Source organism: Lolium perenne, chromosome 3, assembly GCF_019359855.2.
Source record: "Lolium perenne isolate Kyuss_39 chromosome 3, Kyuss_2.0, whole genome shotgun sequence".
In the NCBI taxonomy this organism is placed as follows: Eukaryota; Viridiplantae; Streptophyta; class Magnoliopsida; order Poales; family Poaceae; genus Lolium; species Lolium perenne.
Genome location: NC_067246.2, coordinates 281339818 through 281362158, shown reverse-complemented (window position 1 = coordinate 281362158; position 22341 = coordinate 281339818). Strand labels below are relative to the sequence as shown.

The window sequence follows — 22341 nt, the reverse complement described above, 5'->3', positions numbered from 1 at the left end:
GGCGATTCTGACATCCTCAAGTTTTTTCTGCAATCCCTCGACACTAGCAGCCTTTGCTCTAGCGTCATCAGCCTCGGCTTTGGCTTCACTAGCAACAAGCTCGGCTTTCTTACGAGCCGCCTCACTTTGCTCAAGTTTTTGAGCAAGCGCGTCGGCACGTTTGGTGGCCTCTGCAAGTTTCTCTGTCGAGATATAAAAAAGAGAGAGAGGAAAGATCAAAAATCGCGACAAGCAACAGGAGCAAAAAGTCAAGGAAAAACGGCAAGTATAAAAGTTGTTACCTTCGGCTCTGCTAGCATACTCACGGTACCCAATAAATTGGGACCCAATGCGGAGAAGCTCTTTGATCATGGGCTATTAAAGAAGAACGCAGGAAAAGAAGCACCGACATGAAAAAGAGAGTGAAGACGTAAAAAAAGCAATATAGGGGAAACACAGATATCAACAAACTTACATCATCCAAGAGCAGAGTCGACGAACTGCCCAATTGAGGGGCAGGCTCAACAATCTTTTCAACCCTTGTCCTTTTTGGTGAAGGAGCAAGGGGGCTTCCTGGCGGAGTTGTGGTGACGACGTTTTGTTGAGGAGGCGAGGATTCTTCTCCTTCAACTAGCGTGTCTGAGGCAAGTACAGTATGTGACGTGCTTGTTCGAGGAGCCACGTCAACACTTGGTACTTCTTCCTCGTCATCACTGTTGGTTAAAAATCGACAGCTTAAAATCAAGACAAGATAAACATTTCGAGTACAGAAATAAGAAGAAAAGTAAAAAGGACTTACGAGCTGACGAAGGATCCAAGATAAGGATCATAAGCTGCCTTCTGACGTGAAGGATCAATTTCTTCGGCTTTGGAAGTGCCGGAATCTTCGACATCGTTCCTTTTCCTTTTGCCTCTTGGAGAGACAGCGGGGGGAGGAGATTGTGCCGATAAAGTATCTTCAGAATGACCCGCAGATTTTCGAGAATCCACGGGTTCGTTCACAAAAGATGGAGCTTCCTGATTATCATCCGTGACAATGGTCCTTTCTTCGACTTCTCCATCCTCAGGAAGAGGAGGAAGGGAAGCCATAGTAGGATGGTTCTGCAAGAAAATAGCGACAAAAGAAAATTAGCGAGATACCAATACAATGAGATGCAAGGAAAAGTTTAGAACAAGACAAAAACTCGAGAAGACAAAATACCTCGGGAAGAGGATTGGAAGCACTGTATGGTTCTACTCGACAAGAGGAGGGAATAGGATCCTTCTTGGCTAGTCGAGAAACTCTTCGAACCAATTTCTCCAAGTCCTTTACAGAAAGATCGTTGGAAATTCTGTTGGCGTTGTTTTCACCAGAATACGTCCAAAGGGGATTTTTGCGAGCCTGAAGAGGCTGCACTCTAATCCTAAGGAAGTAGGCAGTGATTTGAACACCAGATAGTTCTTTGCCTCGAGTATTTTGGAGCTGATGAATACGAGACATAAGAGCTTCTGTCGCCTTTTTCTCTTCTTCGGAAGCTTCAGCGTCCCAGGAACGGCGGCGCTGGATCTTGGCACTTTCGTCGAAAGGAATTATGTTGTGTTCCTCAGAGTTGGCACTTTCTTCGTGAATGTAGAGCCATCTTTTGCGCCATCGTTGGACAGAATCAGGAAACTTGACGTCGAAATAATCGACATCAGTTCGGACACAGATAACAACGCCGCCTATGTTATAGGTGGCGTTGTGAGAGCCATTACGGCGGAGGCAGAAAATGCGTTTCCACAGAATCCAATTAGGAGGAATTCCGAGGAAGCATTCGCAAAGTGTGATAAAAATGGAAATGTGAAGGATGGAATTGGGGGTCAACTGGTGCAGTTGAATCCCATAAACGAAAAGAAGGCCGCGGAGGAAATCATGAATTGGGGCCGACAGGCCGCGGATAAGGTGATCAACGAAACTAACCCGATACTCCATTGGAGGGTTGGGGTAGCTCTCCTCGCTAGGAAAGCGGATGGCGTCTTCTTTCTTCATGAGGCCAAGCCTCTTCAGCGTATTGACATCCTGGTTGGAGATCTTGGATCTCTCCCACTCAAGATCTTCGGCGGCCATCTTGGATTCTGGCGTGCTGTGGCGAGTAAGTCGTGTGCGCGGTGGCATCAACGGCAATGGGCAAAGCAGTGATCGTGAGTGTGGAAGAACAGAGAGAGTTGGGTGCAGGGGAAGCTTTGCGAAGAGAAACAGATGTGCGGCGCAAGCGAGGGAGTGCACGGAGGTTGAAGAAAGGTTTATATAAGAATCGGGTGAAGCGATGAACCGTTGGATGAAGAAATCGTGTGGTGACAGCAAATCTTCTAGATAAAAGGGTAAAAAGGTATTTTTACTGAGATAAGCGTTACCGTACGTGCGCCAGGAAAAGCGGAGGACGTGTGTCCCCCACTTGCACGACGTGTCAACGTGGAAGAAGCAATGGACCCACAGGGCAGAAAAATCACGACTGTTAAACAGAGATGAAGTAAATTTGAAGCATGCCGACAAGAATTCGAAAAGATTGGCGACAAGAGGAGTTATTTGAATACTTCGGGAGCCTTTGACCAAATACAAGTTTTTGCCCAAATGCTCGGGGGCTACTTCGACAAAAAGTAAAATTTCGAGTATGGCAATATAGAAAATGTTGAGCCTACAACCAAGCACAAGTCCTTGGCTGTAGCCTCGGGGGCTACTCCCATCGGGAGCGCTGTTCGCGCACCCGAGAGATAAAGAGAAGATCATATTGGGACATAATAACAATATAGTGACAAGGTGGACTAAAATGTTGAGCCTACAACCAAGCACAAGTTCTTGGCTGTAGCCTCGGGGGCTACTCCCATCGGGAACGCTGTTCGCGTACCCGATGAAGTTCAAAAAATAAAAGATAGAAAAGCAAGAGAGTATATTTCGAGTTATAATTAACTCTACATATACTCCCATCGGGAGAACAATATAAGTCAAAATTGACTCGATAAAATGTGCCATTCCAACAGCCGGAAAAGCACTCGACAATATATTCTCAGAACGCCAAAGTTGCGATCAATTTCTGAATGCCGCAAATTTGCGAAGGTAAGACCCCAGATCCGTTCTGCTGGGCGTGGCATCGCCAAAGACTGCGCTCTGCTGCTTTTATCCGTATCAACAGATACGAAGAAAAATCCTAACGGACGCGTTAGGTACCCGATAAATTTGACTGGGACTCGACAGAATGGTAAGACCTTAAGCGGCACCTGTCGACGTTTACACCAGTATCCCGAGATCATGTCCAGGGACGTGATCTTGAAGTAGGTTTTTGCGGATTGCCACCAGAGCAGTTAACTAGTACCTGATCCGTCAGATGAACTAGCCCCAACTACCATTATCCCTGTACAATATAGAATTTTATATGAAGAAGTATAAAAAGGTTAAAGCTTTTGAATAAAAATAAACAGTGGAGATTTTCCCTGACTCTACGATTCAAGCAAAATCTCGGGGGCTACTGACATAGGCATCCCAAATGGGCTTGCCGAAGATAGTACCCGGGGTTTACTGAAGGCCCACTACCCGAAGAATAAGAGGATTCGAGAGCCCAAGATGTATTTAAGGAAAGATAGAGTTGTAATAGGAAGTGTTATTTTGTAATCTGGCGGGATGAGTTAGAAACCGTCCCGGACTCTGTAATTTGTACTACACGAATCCCTCGGCTCCACCTCCTATATAAAGGGGGAGTCGAGGGACGAGGAGATCATCGAATCATTATCTGCAAACCCTAATTTTCATAATCGTCGAGTACTTTTCGGCTGAAACCTTCGAGATCTACTTGCCCTCTACTTCTAACTAAACCCTAGCCCACAATCCATAGGCATTGACAAGTTTATACCTTGTCACACCCCAAGTGGGATTCCCACCTTGGGTAGGTTTCCCTACATATGGAAGGTTTTTGGTTCGGGTCTTATTCGAAGACTTGTAGTCCAACACTTGGGGCTTCCACCTATATAATGAGGGGCATAGGAGAGGGGGCTGACCACTACAAGCCCATAGCTTGGCCGCACCCCTAGGTGGCCGGCCACCCCCTCTCCCAAACCCTAGCCGCCCCCTCTCTCCTCTTCTCCCGCACGCTTAGCGAAGCTCCGCCGGAGATCTCCACCGCCACCGCCACCACACCGTCGTGCTGCCGGATTCAAGGAGGAGCTACTACTTCCGCTGCTCGCTGGAACGGGGAGAAGGACGTCGTCTTCATCAACACCGAACGTGTGACCGAGTACGGAGGTGCTGCCCGATCGTGGCACCGTGATCAAGATCTTCTACGCGGTTTTGCAAGCGGCAAGTGATCGTCTACCGCAGCAATAAGAGCCTACTCTTATAGGCTTTGGAAATCTTCAAGGGTTAGTCTTGATCATCCCCTCGTTGCTCCCGTCTTCTAGATTGCATCTTGGCTTGGATTGCGTTCTCGCGGTAGGAATTTTTTTGTTTTCTATGCAACGAATCCCTACAGTGGTATCAGAGCCGTGTCTATGCATAGATGGTTGCATGAGTAGAACACAATGGTTTTGTGGGCGTTGATGCTCTTGTTATCTTTAGTTTGAGTACTTTGCATCTTTGTGGCATAGTGGGATGAAGCGGCTCGGACTAACTTTACATGATCGCGTTCATGAGACTTGTTCCTCGCTCGACATGCAACTTGTATTGCATAAGAGGCTTTGCGGGTGTCTGTCTCTCCTACTATAGTGAAGATTCAATTTACTCTTCTATTGACAACATTAGTATCACCGTTGTGGTTCATGTTCGTAGGTAGATTAGATCTCTCTCGAAAACCCTAAACCACGTAAAATATGCAAACCAAATTAGAGACGTCTAACTTGTTTTTGCAGGGTTTGGTGATGTGATATGGCCATAATGTGATGATGAATATGTATGAGATGATCATTATTGTATTGTGGCAACCGGCAGGAGCCTTATGGTTGTCTTTAATTTTCATGTTGAGTAGTATTTCAAAGTAGTTGTTATAGTTGCTACATGAGGTGAACAACCATGAAGACGGCGCCATGGACCTTGACGCTACGCCGACGATGATGGAGATCATGCCCGTTGATGATGGAGATCATGTCCGTGCTTTGGATATGAAGATCAAAGGCGCAAAGACAAAAGGGCCATATCATATCACATATGAACTGCATGAGATGTTAATCCTTTATGCATCTTATTTTGCTTAGATTGCGACGGTAGCATTATAAGATGATCCCTCACGTTAATATCAAGATAATAAAGTGTTCTCCCCTCGTATGCACCGTTGCATTGTTCGTCGTTTTGAAGCATCTCGTGATGATCGGGTGTGATAAACTCAACATACAACGGGTGTAAGCCATGTTGCACACGCGGAATACTTGGGTTTGCTTGACGAGCCTAGCATGTACAGACATGGTCTCGGGACAACGGAAACTGAAAGGTTAAGCACGAGTCATATGGATGATATGATCAACATGTTGATGTTCACCATTGAAGCTACATCATCTCACGTGATGATCGGTTTTGGTGTAGTGAATTTGGATCGTGTACCACTTAACAACTATGAGGGATGTTGTATTAAGTGGGAGTTCATTAGTAATTAGATTAAAACATGAACTAATTATCATAAACATAGTCTGAGTATTATTTTGAATTAATTTTGTAGTATTGGCATCCGTTTTTTCTACCATGCGCTAGTCTTGTTATTGAGATAGAAATACTGTTAAAATCAGACTAGAAACTTTACGGATTAGTACCGTATTGTTAAAGAATCAAGAATTGATTAAGTCCTATTGCAAACTTTTAGTAAACCTCACATTGTTGATTCAAAGAGCTATGGTTTCAATTAGTACCTAAAGTTATCTTGTCTCCGTGAAACTTGAAGTTCAAATCTGTTTGAAAAGTAAGGAGCTGAAAATTTAGTTTTCAGAAATAATCAAGGTATGAGATATATGTGATATCTAAGACCTTATTGCAAGATGATAGAATATAATTTGGTGAGACTACATAAACTCATAAGATTTATGGGAATGTACGAAGGTTGAAGACGCAAGGCGTCCCAATCCTCCAACTATTGGGGCACTAACGATATTCGCATATCCATGAAGTGATCGTCCTTAGTATTCACCGTTGCTATGACTCGTCGTTTCGAAGCATCACGTGATGATCGGATGTTATAGATTCTACGTGTGCATACAACGGGTGCAAGGCAGATTTGCACACGCGAATACCAAGGTTAAAACTTTATGAGCCTAGCATGTACAGACATGGTCTCAGAAAGTCATCATGATACAATGGATAAAATTATGAGTGAAATTGTTCATCATATTACAAGGTTACTAATAGTGAAATCCAGAACATTTGTCATATGATGATCAACTTTAAAGTAAGAACCTCAAGGTTATTGAAGTTGATGTGTTTTTCTGAATAATGAGGAAAGCTAAAAGAGAAACTACAAAAGATTATTGGCAGAAAGAAAGAAAAGACTAGAATGTCTAGCTCAGGTATATATAAATGATATACATGTTATGGTTATATTCCTAGTTAGGTCACACAATGAAATTCTTGGGTATTAGTACCATATTGGTTGGTATGAAGTGTCATACAAAACAACGCAATACAAGAATACAATGGCCTAAGTGACTGACAAGGAATATGATAGGAATGCACGTCAGGAACAAAAATAAAGTGTTATTATGTTCGTCGTTGGCATTCTATCTAGCCCTTAGAATTTATAATAAAGAGCTTAATAAATTGTTATTTTGCTCTGGTCAAATAAAAACAATGAGTTGTTCAAATTATGACATTACTCCATGTACAATGGATAAGTTATTATAAATCTTAATGGTGAAACACACTTACATAATACTGACGCTAAAATGCCATAAGGCAAATGATTTGAATTCCACTTATTTGTGGAACCGCCATTTAGGTCATGTTAGAAAGGAACGCATGAAGGAACTACATGCAAATGGATTTTTGGAGTCATTTGATTTTTGAATCATTTGGCGCTTGCAAATCTTTTCTAAAGAGAATGATTAAAATACCGTTCATAGGCCAAGAGTTGAACGGGCAACAAACTTAGTGGAAAAATACATGCTGATGTATGTGGTTCACTAGGCATAGTTGTGTGCGGGAGATTCTTCTACTTCATGAAAACTTCAAACAATGAATTGAGTATATATATGTGGATATATTCGATAAGGAAGAAGTTTGAATAGATTCAAATAAATTCAGCATGAAGTGGAAATCATCGTAATAGAAAAGTCAAATATCTATGATTGGATCATGGTGGAAATATTTGAATTACGAGTTTTAGCGAACATCTAAGAGAGTTATGAAGTTGTTCTACAACTCACGTTTCTTGGAGTATCATAGTGATGATGAAGTATCCAAAATACGTATCCAAACCTTGTTGGATCAATGATGAGATAAAATATTGATGCCATTATATTTTGTGGATTATGCTTTAGTGACTACTGCTTTTACACTTAATAGAGCATCATCATGATCCGTTGAAATGACACCATACGAGTTATGGTATGGGTATGAATCCTAATAGTCTTTTCTTAAAATTTTGGTATGCATAGCATAAGTAAATAAGTTTACAACCAAAATCGGATGAATGTCTTTGTTGGTTATCCCAGAGAATTGATTGGGAATTCTTCCCACTATGTAGACAAAGACAAAAGTGTTTGTCAATGTTTCTTATTTCCAAGAAATTGTTTCTAGCGAAGTATTTGAGTGGGAGGACAATAGAACTTGATAAGGTTTATGAACCTGAGCATAATGATCGAGTAGCGCAGCACCGGAATTGGTTTCTAAGCGGCCACAACGATCATGGCTCCCATGACTACAAAGTGTTTTAGCCATGGAGATCGAAGTACATATTGAACCTTGTAGGTATGGTTTACTTTGTGATCAAATAAATGATTTGTGGACAAAGGATTGATTTTGAACAATGATAAACCAACTACAAACAAAGAAGTTATGATGGGCCCTGACTCCGTTAAAATGGCTATACGCCATGAAATCCAAGATAGATGAATACTTTTTGAAAGTAAATGGATCTATGAAATTGATGGACTTGGATGAAATATCCTTGAAGAAGCTCAACTTGTCGAAAAGTTGTTTACGACAAAGTTCAAAGAGTTGACTACGATAAGATTAGATCTTCCGTAGCAATGCTTATAGTCTATGTGGATTATTCTAGTAATCACTACATATTTCTTTTAAGAGATATGCTAGTAGGATGGCAAAATACACTACTTAACAGAAGTGTGTATTAAAGGTGTATACAAGATACAACCAATTGTTTTGCTAGTCCGTGGAATACTAGATAGGTATACAAACTTCAATTGGATGAAGTGAGTATCACGGAGTTGGAATCTTCACCAGATGAAATAGTCAAAGAGTTTTTGATTTCATCAGAAACGATGAAGAGGCTTGCATTTGCAAGAAATTAAGTGGGAGCGCTGAGACATATTTATAATACTTTATGTAGATGACATATAGTTGGTTATAAATGATGTAATTATATACTTGATTAAAAAGGTTTCATTGAGAAATTAACTTCAATGAAAGGATATGGACTGAAACAAATTTAGTGTCAAGATCTATGAAGATAGATTGAAACACATAATAAGTTTAAGTCAAAGTACATAGAATGGATATTGAAGTAGTTCAATATAGAAATATTAAGAAAATGTTCTTATCATGTGAAGGTTTAACAAGACTTGAGTGTATCTGACACTCGATGAGTCAAAACACATGAGTGATTTTAGATCATGAATAATATGTGCATAATCAGATATCTTGTGCTCTAAAAGGTTAGGAGCATATACCAGAATGATTCATGTGATGATCATTGAAAAATAGTAAGAATATTCTTGAGTACTTAAGAAGAACCAAGAATATATATATATAGTTTTGTATGAAGAAATGACAAACAAATCGCTGTAAAGTGTTGCACCGATATTTGTTTTGTCACATGAAAACAAAATTTCAATTTCAAATTAGACTAAGTGTTGTTTAAAAGGTAGCACAATGAGCTAGAAGTTGTCTATGCTAGATTTAGAAGAGTTCTAAATATTGTGACGGATTCTACAAAAGAAGGCAGAGTATGTCATTGTTTTGACAATAACAAAGGATGTTAAGTCAAGAGGTTCTTTTAGAACTTGGTGTAGTTCCGACAGAGTCAGAACTTTGAAGCTATATTTTGTGTGACAATATTAGTGACATATTTCATACCGCGGAATTAAGGTTCCACCAGAAGACCAAACATATTTAATACCGACTCATTTGGAAATGAGTGATGCGTTGAGACGAAAATGAATTACAAAATACATACGGTTCTGAGCATGTCAGATCCGTTGACTAAAACCTCTCCCGTGAGCAAAACATGATAAAGCATCGGAAGGCCAAGGTGTTATATCTTTACAAATGTAAACTAGATTATTGACTCTAGTGCAAGTGGGAGACTGAAGGAGATATGCCCTAGAGGCAATAATAAAGTGGTTATTATTTATATCTTTATGTTTATGATAAATGTTTATATATCATGCTATAATTGTATTAACCGAAACATTAGTACATGTGTGATATGTAGACAAACAAAGAGTCCCTAGTATGCCTCTTAAACTAGCTTGTTGATTAATGGATGATTAGTTTCATAATCATGAACATTGGATGTTATTAATAACAAGGTTATATCATTGTATGAATGATGTAATGGACACACCCAATTAAACGTAGCATAAGATCTCGTCATTAAGTTATTTGCTATAAGCTTTCGATACATAGTTACCTAGTCCTTATGACCATGAGATCATGTAAATCACTTATACCGGAAAGGTACTTTGATTACACCAAACGCCACTACGTAAATGGGTGGTTATAAAGGTGGGATTAAGTATCCGGAAAGTATGAGTTGAGGCATATGGATCAACAGTGGGATTTGTCCATCCCGATGACGGATAGATATACTCTGGGCCCTCTCGGTGGAATGTCGTCTAATGTCTTGCAAGAATATGAATAAGTTCATAAGAGACCACATACCACGGTACGAGTAAAGAGTACTTGTCAGGAGATGAGGTTGAACAAGGTATAGAGTGATACCGAAGATCAAACCTCGGACAAGTAAAATATCGCGTGACAAAGGGAATTGGTATCGTATGTGAATGGTTCATTCGATCACTGAAGTCATCGTTGAATATGTGGGAGCCATTATGGATCTCCAGATCCCGCTATTGGTTATTGGTCGGAGAGAGTACTCAACCATGTCCACATAGTTCGCGAACCGTAGGGTGACACACTTAAGGTTTGATGTTGAAATGGTAGAACTTGAATATGGAATGGAGTTCGAAGTTTTTGTTCGAAGTCCCGGATGGGATCCCGGACATCACGAGGAGTTCCGGAATGGTCCGGAGAATAAGATTCATATATAGGAAGTCATATTCCAAGTTTGGAAATGATCCGGTGCATTTATGGCAGGTTCTAGAAGGTTCTAGAAAAGTCCGGAAGAAATCACCATGGAAAGTGGAGTCCCGGAGGGACTCCACCTTGCATGGCCAGCCAACCCTAAAGGGGAGGAGTCCAAGGTGGACTCCCCAAGGGTGGCCGGCCAACCCCCCTCATGGAAGGGGGGAATCCCACCCCAAGTGGGATTCCCACCTTGGGTAGGTTTCCCTACACATGGAAGGTTTTTGGTTCGGGTCTTATTCGAAGACTTGTAGTCCAACACTTGGGGCTTCCACCTATATAATGAGGGGCATAGGAGAGGGGGCTGACCACTACAAGCCCATAGCTTGGCCGCACCCCTAGGTGGCCGGCCACCCCCTCTCCCAAACCCTAGCCGCCCCCTCTCTCCTCTTCTCCCGCACGCTTAGCGAAGCTCCGCCGGAGATCTCCACCGCCACCACGCCGTCGTGCTGCTGGATTCAAGGAGGAGCTACTACTTCCGCTGCTCGCTGGAACGGGGAGAAGGACGTCGTCTTCATCAACACCGAACGTGTGACCGAGTACGGAGGTGCTGCCCGATCGTGGCACCGTGATCAAGATCTTCTACGCGCTTTTGCAAGCGGCAAGTGATCGTCTACCGCAGCAATAAGAGCCTACTCTTATAGGCTTTGGAAATCTTCAAGGGTTAGTCTTGATCATCCCCTCGTTGCTCCCGTCTTCTAGATTGCATCTTGGCTTGGATTGCGTTCTCGCGGTAGGAATTTTTTTGTTTTCTATGCAACGAATCCCTACAAAGTAGTCTTCATCCGGTTCCTCCTTTGCTCCCTCATCTCTACCCACCAGGCTCGCTTGCATCGGGGTCCTTCATCCAGTTCCTTCTATGATGAAAATGGAAGAAAGTGAGACCAACAAGTCCGATGCACAAGAGAAATGGAATAAATGCCTCATACATTGTTGGTCAACACAAATATTAACATTCAGGGACGGTGTAAGTGAGACCAGTCCGATGCACAAGAGATTGATATTTGTGCTATCTTACCAGGCTCACTTACGCCGCTCCCGAGTGTACGGTGACCAAACATTTTAATCATCGGCATTTTAAAAATCTCAAAGCAAATGGAATGACAAAATGGAATAAGTGCCTCATACATTGTTGGTCAACACAAATATTAACATTCAGGGATGGCGTAAGTGAGACCAAGTCCGATGTACAAGAGATTGATATTTGTGCTATCTTACCAGGCTCACTTACGCTACCCCCAAGTGTACGGTGACCAAACATTTTAATCATCGGCATTTTGAAAATCTCAAAGCAAATGGAATGACAAAATGGAATAAGTGTCTCATACATTGTTGGTCAACACAAATACTATGGTCAGAAACCATAGTTGCAGTATACACCGCCGTATACTTTGCAGAAGGGCCCCCTTTCCCCGGTCGGCGTTCGGAAAAAAACGTATAATATATCAAAAAAATCCTGGGAAAAAGTTACATCCGAATTCACCAGGGTTTACCCGGTTAGCCAATTTTTAGATTCTCAAAATTCCAAATGAAAATACGAAAGCAGGAAGATTTTAGTTTTTGCTATAAATTATGGATTTTATATTTTTTTAATTTTTTTTAAAAAATAAAATTAATAATTGCATCCAGCATAAAGATTACTATTACTTTTACCCAAATTTTAGATTTTCAAATTTTTAGGTTTTGGAAAAAAAATAAAAAAAATTAAAATAAATTAAAATAAATAAAAATTAAAAAGTTAATGTTTATTTATTTATTCATGATTATTATTACACATTATTTTTGTTTATGAAAAAAATTATTTGAAATTGAAACAATAAAAAAATGTGACATCGACCAACATGTTAATAGGATTGATATGATACTAGTATCACATATATGTGCGCGTAGCACTTGGATGCGGGACGGAATGGAACTCGGAAGTTAAGCGTGCTAGAGGTGGAGTAGTGGGAGGATGGGTGACCGAGCGGGAAGTTTGACCACGAGTAAGTAATTTGACTAGAGATAAGTGTAGTTAGAGATAGAGACTAAGCTATGCAAATAACTGAAATAATAGAAATTCTGAAAAAAATAGAAAAAAAAACGGAGTGAAAAAAAATTAGAAACCCAAATGAATTAAATTTTTTTAACGAAATAGCCTTTAGTCCCGGTTGGGGACACCAACCGCGACTAAAGGTCCTTCGCCCAGGCGCACGCTAGCCGCCCACGTGGACGGGCCTTTAGTCGCGGTTCGTAAGCAACCGCGACTAAAGGAGGGGCCTTTAGTCGCGCTTAATTGGTCGCGGTTGCGCAACTAATGGCAGTTGCGAACCGCGACTAAAGGCCATTTTTCTACCAGTGGCAGTACTATGTAGTATATACTATATAGCATCCGGATTGGCAAAAGATTGTTGCAATTGACTTGTGCTGGAAAATATAAAAAAAAGAAATTAACTGGATGCGAAGAGCCAGGCCTGTAGGGCAGTTCTCCCTCATACAATAACTGAATGTGCCACACCGGCAACCAAATTAGTAAACGCAGCAAGGAATAAGTGGAGTACTGGAGTGCGCAGCGGACCAGACGTACGGAGGCCAACCGGGCATCATGGCGGTGGTGTAATAACCTGCTTGTGTAGAATCGAACAGATGAGTGAAGAAAGAACATCATGAGATGAGAGAAAAGATGAGTTCAGAAAGACAAAGAGAGAAACAACATGCAGATGGTTCTACCATAGCAAGCTCACGGGAGCAGAAGGCCGCGGCGGCCGACTGTCGCTGCGCTCAAGGAAGGGTCAGCATGAAGACCTAAAGGGCTCCTCCTCGTGGCCTGGGAAGTAGCCATGGTAGAGAACACGCTGGGTGACCGGCATGTAGGGAAGGGGAAATGGTGGGTTTAAATAAGAACATGCCCTTCACTTACAAACTGCTGCCGCTGTACTCCTGGTTGTAATAAATTGGTTCCCCAGAACCTCGTTTGTGTGGTGGAGGCGTTGCTCCCCCATGAGCTCAGTGGGAAGAGGAAGCAATGGGGCAGCCTTGTGTGCTTCATTGTGGAATAATCGCTCCAATATATCGGATAACCGAAGTGTCACTTAGTAGTTCATTTTCTGTTTGACGTTTGAACTGACTGGCAACGTGGCTGAAAGAAAAGAAAAATTCTGTAGTGGGTTCCATCTTTTCAGGAAGGGAGGGTGACCATAGATTTAACATCAGACGAACATGAACAATTGGGGTGATGTGGCTGCATGAGGTTTGAGCTTGCAAACAATAAATGCATTTTAGTGGGGATGAACTTTATAGATATTATAGATAGGATTTGATCAGTTTCATGCTAATAAGTTACCAATATAAAATTCGATCTCATCAATGTTTAGAAGGTTCACAGCAGGTTTCTTAAGAGGTCACTTGATTACAAATGAAATGAGTATATCCTTACTACTATTGTTTTAAGCGATTCTAAGATTTGCTAGCCCATGGAGTGCCCGTGTTGATGACAGTGATGACAATTTCTTTGAATCTGTGATAGGAGGAATACATATATCTATATCAACGGTTGGCTCTCTTTGATGAAAGTGGCATTGGTTCGGTGGTTCCAAGGTCTCTGAAATTTACTCCATATGGTGGCTAGCAACAATAGCTCGGAAGGGAACTCTATAGTGTTTGGTCACATGGTATAATGGTGTGTAGTATTAAGACTATGCCGTTTGATTTTTGTGATGTTGTCTAGCAGAGAGAGGTTGTTATTTTTCACACTCTGGTGTCAATGTTTTATTTGTAATACTCATATTTTAATCTACATTTAGTGAAATCTTAGTGAATGAGACTAAATATATTTTGTTCCTATGTCAAATTTAATTTGTATGTATATTATGTTATTGAATCTCGACAGTGTAATTTTTAGAGAGCAAATGTCTTGATCTTAGTAAAGGCATAAAAGAATGCCTCTATGATGTCGCTCTCGAGACATGCTAAGATGCCTCTATAGGGACTATATATATGCCTAAAAATGTCATTACCAGATGCCTCTACATATTCAAAAAGGACAAAATCTATGTCTCTACACAGTGTGAGATATATTTCTATAGACAAAACAATATGCCTTTATTCAATGTCTCTACATTTGTAGAGATGGATACGTTGCCACACCAAAATGTTTGTATTAATGTTAGAGACAAGCTAAATGCCGCACTTTAAAAGTGCCTCTATACCTGTACATACACTTTCAAAGTGTATCTTTGAAATGCCTCTATGTGTGTAGATACAAAATCTGGTGTCTTTACAAAGTGACCATATGTCATATATAAGCATTTTTCAAAATGTCTCTATGGTATAAGACAAACTGCCCGTAGTGACACTTTTGAGGCAATGGGCAAAATGTCTTTACAGGAATGTAAAGGCAACATAAGTGTCTCTACATGACCAAAATAGTGCATCTACGGGCTAGTTTTCTTGTAGTGGAAACACAATGTCAATTGTGGACAAATCTAACTCTCCTAGGGCACCAACCGGTCATGTTATTGTCATATGCTCGCCATCCCCGATGTCGGTGCTGCTGTCGCCGGCTTCGTTGTTGTGTGCCATCGCAGAGAAGAAGGTGGACGACAACGAGGGTTTTCGGAGGAGTGGCGGGAATGATTGGAGACGCATGCCGAGGAGGGTAGGGTTTATAGTCGAGTCCAATGTGTTCATTGAAGATGGCGGTAGCTCTGCAGTCGACACGTGGAGCGAGCTAGCAGTGTCACATCGCATCGCCGCCTCGGGAACCGACGTGTCCATTGGAGACGACAACTGGCCTCCTCCATGGGGTCATTTAAAACGTGGTGCATCGTTTGTGATACTGCCATGCTGGCCCCACATCGAAAACCTACGTGGCACGAGGCGCTGACACGCCAATTTCACACCTAGTAATGTCTAGCAAGGGTTTGCCAACGGGTTTTTTCGGCTCAAAAAACCAGCCGTCGATTTATGGGGCGTCCTGGTGTGAGCCAAAAAAAAAAACACGCGACGGCCCCAACAGGACTATTGGGGTCGATATTTGGAGCACCGGTTCGTGATGATCTAAAATACGACCTTACACGGAGCCATTGGGAAAAAAAGTATTTCTAGTTCAATCATATAAATGCATTAGCCTATATTCATTAAATTTAGATACAATTTAAAAAACTATGCATTGTAGTGGTTGTTTTTAAAATACATTGCATTACTCTGACGGGAAATGGCAGTCCCCCGTTGATAGCGAGCGGATGAAAGAACCACCTAGCTATGTTCTAACGCAGACCTGGAGTTGTTTAAAATAGAACCGCAGTTGGGTAAATTGATTTTGAACACCAAGTTCGAAGAGCAACTAACAGGACAAAAAAATCCACTCCGGTGGATCTTCTAATTCTAAAAGGATCCTCTAAAAACAGCTCTATAGACTCTAAGTGCATCCCAACATCAAATTTTAGAAGACCTTCTGTGAATCTATTCGACAGTAGATCTTCTATGAATCTTTTCGACGGTACGAGATGGGATTTTTCTTTCCCGCATCGATGAAGCATCTCGTCACCTCCTGCCTGTTTTCATTGTCATTGCACTCACCTGTTTGGAATTAAAATCGATGTTTGAAGTTTTATGTGTTTAACCGTGCGGATTGAGTGTGTGCCCACGTACAATAGAGACCAAGATGAAGTTTCAATTTGATGAAATGCGTAAGTAAAAACTTCGTGCAAATATAAATTGTTGGCGACATGTGGTCGAGCACTATAAGTGTGTATGATGACAGCACCCTCAATGATATTATACATGTCGTAGCCGAACCCAATTAATAAACAATCTAACAGGGCAAAAAAATCCACTCTGGTCGATCTTCTAATTCTAAAAGGATCCTCTAAAAACAGCTCTATAGACTCTAAGTGCGTCCCAACATCAAATTTTAGAAGACCTTCTGTGAATCTATTCGACAGATCTTCTATGAATCTTTTCGACGGTACGAGACGGGATTTTTCTTTTCCCGCACCGATGAAGCATCTCGCCCCCTCCGGCCTGTTTTCATTGTCATTGCACTCACCTGTTTGGAACTAAAATCGATGTTTGAAGTTTTATGTGTTTGATCGTGTGGATCGAGCGTGTGCCCACGTACAATAGAGACCAAGATGAAGTTTCAATTTGATGAAATACGTAAGTAAAAAACTTTGTGTAAATATAAATTGTTGGCGACATGTGGTCGAGCACTATAAGTGTGTATGATGACAGCACCCCTCAATGATATTATGTCTGTCGTAGCCGAACCCAATTAATAAACAATCAGGGTCAGTTTGTCGCTGTATACACCTTTTTTTTTTGTCAACAACAAATGTCACTACATTACACCATCCCGAGGAGCGACTGATAGTTACATCCGTACTTTATGTTGCTTTTCGGTATGTAGAAAATAATGATGAATGGTCATACGAGTATAGGATGACTCTGTTGGAAACAACTACTGAAGGCTCGCAATGTTGTTCAATATATATTTAATATATAAGATATAATGCCTCTGGAAAGAAGATGGCACATGAGTGTTGTCGTAATGTCGTTGTCGGATCCAGTTAGCGAGGGTTTCGCCTTTTTTTTCTTCTTTTCGAAATGTGGATGTACCCCGGCCTCTGCATCGGTTGATGCACACAGCCTTAACGAGGGTTTCGCCTTGTTGCACAAAACTCAATATGGCTTGACCCAACCAATGAATAAGGTGGGGTCATCCATAACAATTGTATCAATGCTTGTTCCAGAAGTGGCGAACAAATCAACCACCAAACTGTAAAAATTAAATTGTTAATATCATTTCTTGGCCAGTTATAGATCGGACACCACAGAAATTTGCCGGTTTTATGATTTATAAATATAGAAAATGCTTGTAGCCAGACACTTTGCAACAAAAAAAAACTTTCCATTGGTGTAAATATGGAGCATCGATCAAGATTATGCAAAGCACACGACATATACTTCTTACTTACAGGAGCATGACATCTACTAGGTACTACTGTAGTTTATATAAAATTCTAAATACCCTTATACAGAATAAACCCAGTGTCGAAATCAGTACTAAAACGAAAGTTGCGAATTATGGATGTTCCAGTAAACCTGTATGACCTGACATCTAAGAAAACTAGCTAGGCGGTGGTGGTGCAGGTGGACATGGCGGAGGTGACGTAGAGGTTGTTGCGCACGTAGCTGGTGTAGACGAAGGAGACGTTGCGGCCCTGCGGGATGGAGTGGCCGTCGGCGAGGAGGCAGACACCCTGGCTGACGACGCGGAGCACCGTCGGGTCGACTGGGATCACGGAGCGGAAGTTGCCGCACCGCAGGCGGATCCTCGAGATGTCGCAGGGCCTGCCGGTGCGCTCGTCGCCGCTGCACTGGTTCGTCACGGTTACCCTGTACTCGGACGAGCCGTCACTCTGGGGCTCCCCGAGGCTCTGCCATATGTAGAGATCCTTCTGCGGGTCGCATTGGCCGGCGGCGGCGGTCTGGAAGAGGGTCGAGGCCACCAGGACGGCGGCCATGAGCACCGCCACCATGGAGCAACCGGTCGTCATCAAGCTAGCTAGCTCGTCGGCGGATCGATCAAGGGCTCAAGACGAGATAGGCAGCACGCGCGCGTACGAGTACGATCGACTACCGTGCGGCTAGATTTATATAGAACATCCACTGCAAAGATATGGTAAGTAATGGAGCGAGAACAATAACATGGAATTACTTGTAGAAACAATTTGGAAGTGTATATATCGATGAACATTGGTGGATATTTGGACTGCATGATTTCTATATGGCAGCTTTTAAGCGTGGCCAAAGATTTATTGCTCCTCCGTCGGCTGGTCGGCGCGAAAGTCTTATTTCGCTACTACTACTATATGGAATTTGCATGTCTGGAAGAAGATGCGTACTCGAAGACGATGTACAGTAGTTTCCTTGTCCGTGCAATCCGAACAATGAAACGTTTACTACTAGTAGATTCCTGATTTAGAGTATTTGGAACGACAACCCTACTCTCTCCGTCCCAAAATGTAAGCCGCATAAGCTTTAGTTAGAATTCAACATATTTTAAGTTTGATCAAATTTATATGTAAAAATATAAACATTCACAATACCAAATCAATATCAATAGATTCACCATAAAGTATAGTTTCTCAAAATGTCCATTTAATATTGTAGATATTTATATTTTTTCGTATTGACTTGATCAAACTTAGAAGATGTTGACTTTTGGCTAAAGCTTAGGCGCCTTACATTTTGGGATTGAGGGAGTACTTCAGATAGAGGTAAATTTGGAGTAATATGGAGGTCCTGTAAATCTGTAATATTGTATATGGACAAGTTCTTGGACAAGGCGTTTTTGCACTCAGCTACATATGCTCCTGATTTATAAAATGCATTTTAAACATATTTCGGAATGTTAAAACAATTCGAAAAATGTAGTATGTACATCTTTTGATCGGGCGATGACGGCGCGTGTGCACCGTTACCTTGTTGGAGGCGTCGCTGGTGGAGAGTCTGGGTTTCATGTGCTGTCTTGGTGGTGGTTTTTTTTGTTGTTGCTAGAACTGGAGTTCCATAGCGGGACTTTTTTTCTTAGGTTTCTTTTTTGTTTATAGCTGTGTGCATCCGTACTATCATTAGGGTTCTGCGTTGTTGCAGAGGCTGGGTGTATTTGGTATCTATCGATATTAATGTATTCCGAAAAAAATGTGCTCATAAAGTTGTTTCACGAAAAATTGATATTTTTTGTGTCATACGTAAAAAAGACAAAGTTCAGTGCTAAAAAACTATTTATGAGATTATTTTTATATTTTTTGCACAACACATAAAAATGATGATCGATGTGTGCACATAGAACGTCTATGTATATGGGAATTTTTTGTTCGGAATATTTTCACATTTTAAATTATCTTTTAAGGTGGTAGGAGCATATGCGCACGGGTTCAAAAGTGTTTTCCGCAGGTTCTTCTTCTATAATAATTAACTTAGAATATGGAGTAATTTTAATTAATTTTTGATGTAACTAGTTCTGAATCATCCCGTGGTTGGATGGTTAGGAGGGCAGTTGCACCCCAGCCCACAAAAGTCCGTGTCTCATAAAGACGTAATTATCTCTCGGAGATGCTCATATATAGGGGTAAGGCGTGCGTGCATTTAGAAGGGTGAGTGTATGTACGTATTGCCAGCATATATATATGGTTTTATTGTGTTTCATGAAAAAAAATTCTTCATCGATCAAGAACTAACTTCTTTCTTAACCAGATGATATCATTAGAAAACTGTAAGCCTCCACAAGCATGTGAGAACCTCAACCGTCTTTTTTCCTTGTTTAGTGGTTTAGATCACTCTGTCATACAAATAATGCTCCTGGGGACTTTCACGGCGTCAGCCCTTCTGTTTTGGCTGGGCCAACGTTAAAGGGCTGCTACTCAAAGAATCGGGCTTTAAAATTGTACCGTCTCAGTCCGTCCTAGTCTTAGCCCAGCGTCGGACTCCATGCGTCAGTAGTGAAGCAACATGGGTTAAGGCCGAGTAGTCTCGGAATCAAAGTGATGAAGCTCTGGCTTTACTCGATTCCTTACTATTCTACTACTCATTTCGATCCATATTAGTTGTCAATAATATAGATGTATCTAGATATATTTTAGTTTTAGGTACATCCATACTAGTGGTGCAAGTAATATGAGTTGGAGGAAGTATTATAATCCTAAATCATGCATACGGCAGTGGCAGAACCATGGCGAGAGAGCTCTACCGTTTCCCTACAATTCTTAATTGATTTGAATATAAAGAAGCGTTACTCCCGTTTGCCACCTCCGTTGTTGCGCTCCTTCACATAGGGTGTGCGTCTTTGGGTTTCTTTCTCTTCCATCTTCGCTACACCATCTGTTCATCTGCAGTCGATCTGGTTTCCTGCTTAGCCTACGATTGGTTTCTTGGCCTACGGTTGGTAACTTGGTTTTACAGTTGTCCTCCGCCTTCCCTTCGTCATCGTGTTGTTATCTATGCCTGTATAGCCCAAGCAACTTGCCTGTTGTTTTTTTGTTTCAAGAACTATGGTGCACGGAACTAGGAATTGCTCTGTCGCGGCAGGAGACGCTGGACACGGGCCGGGTGTACGCTTGACCTCCATTTGTGGGAATGGCTTCCAGCCAGGTAAGTTTGTCCATCTTTCCAGTTAATACTATTGATCTATCTAATCTCTCTCTATTCTAAGCCATAAGAACATTAAAGCCCCCCTGATGTTTTTTTTTTTACATGGAACCTGTTGAATTTCATTGATAGAAGAAGGAATACCTCCCTGATGTTCATAGGCTATTTTATTCGTCGATGTATTCTACAAGATCTGTTGTTCGATAGTCCATTGTTGTTTTTTCCTTGGGGTTCATATCTCCCTGATGTTCATAGGTGAATTTTTGGTTTGCTTCTGTCATCCTTTTTCTGTGATATCCTTTGTCCGTTGCTGAGGTGTATTCCTTGTTGATGTGTGCAGCTGGTCATGAAAACTGTGGTACTTCTTATGTGTTAAAATTTTATATTTTGATTTGTTTTCAAATCTTTAGCATTACACATGTTCCTGACTCTATAGAAGTTGTGGCATGTGGAGAGGCAGTCAAGCGGCATCAAGGCTGATCATTGGACACAAGTTGCCATCATCTGCCTTCTCGTGATTGTCGATGCTTCAGCTAAGTAGTTGCATGACAGCTATGTTTTCACCTGTTCTTTGAATTGCAGCATTACATAAGAGTTGTTTCTTGCTACTTACTTACTTCGTCTACTCACATTCCATGTAGAGAATTGTACAAGACTAACCAAGTTGATGGGATTTGGAAGCTTTACAAGGATTCTAGAGGAAGCCGAAGTTCAAGGAGCAATTTTTGAATATTTTTGAGCTTTATTTCCACTCTCGAATTTACTGGTAGCTTGGTTCTTGTGCTGTGTGTAGTGAATTGTACTTGTACTTGCTTCCAGAAAATCTTCAAGCAAAGCACGGACGTTATGAAAAAACTGCTATCAGTTCCAGATCTATGCGCCAAACGATGTAGAGGCTACTCAAAATGAGACTTGGAAGCGCTCTAGATTCTTCCTTCATCCAAAATCCAACTTTACTCTACACATATTTGCATTTCTTAGAACCTTAGTGTCTCAGTGCTATCCTATATATTCCGGGCATCATGCAACTAAAAATTTCTTCCAAAAATCATAGCCACAATTTATGCAGTCTTATGTTTTAAAATCATGCAATCCTACATCATAAAATGTAACTTTGGAAAAAAATTAATCCGGACTTCTTATTTGTTTTGTCAGTATACTTTCAAATAATTAATTTGAGCTTTTGACAAGACGGACGGGCGCGCTATCATGCTCTAGTTAAATCTGAGTTGCAACCAATGTCGCAACTCATGACTAGCATGAATCACGAAGAAAATCTAACCGTCCGGAACAATTTTATAGTTGCACCCCCACTTGTAACTAAAAAAAATCTCAGTTGCAGCTCCACTTGCAACTGACAAAAACTCAGTCACAACTCACAACCCAACGTGCAACTCATATGTACAAATCACGATGCAATCATACGGTGTACGACTTGACTGAGCATCAACTAGAACTAGCACTAGCAAAACCGTTTTTATTTATTTTGGGTAGTGTTGGGTGTCCTAGAAGATATCCCCGCGGCTCCCCAGCTTTAGAGCATGACGCATATCCATCTAGCCTCCCAATTACGCCATTGCTTTATTGAAGCAAAAAAAAAATCAGTTTTTGAACATTTTATGTTGTTTTAGCTTGTCCACTACGGCACTACCCCTCTCAATCACGCAAATCCTTCATTAAAGTAAAAAAATGCATTTGCTTCATTGAGCAATTAAAAACAAAAGAAAAAGATGACACAAGTCTAGCAAGGCGTCGTCGAAGAC

General features: G+C 41.3%; 1 protein-coding gene across 1 annotated transcript; it reads right to left on the bottom strand.

Annotated features, from left to right (window-relative positions):
- Nucleotides 1–17559: 17559 nt before the first annotated feature.
- On the bottom strand, nt 17560–17967 carry LOC139838192 (TPD1 protein homolog 1A-like). Its single transcript, XM_071827567.1, has one exon. It carries the CDS (start codon nt 17965–17967, stop codon nt 17560–17562), a length of 408 nt encoding a protein of 135 aa, XP_071683668.1.
- Nucleotides 17968–22341: the final 4374 nt, after the last annotated feature.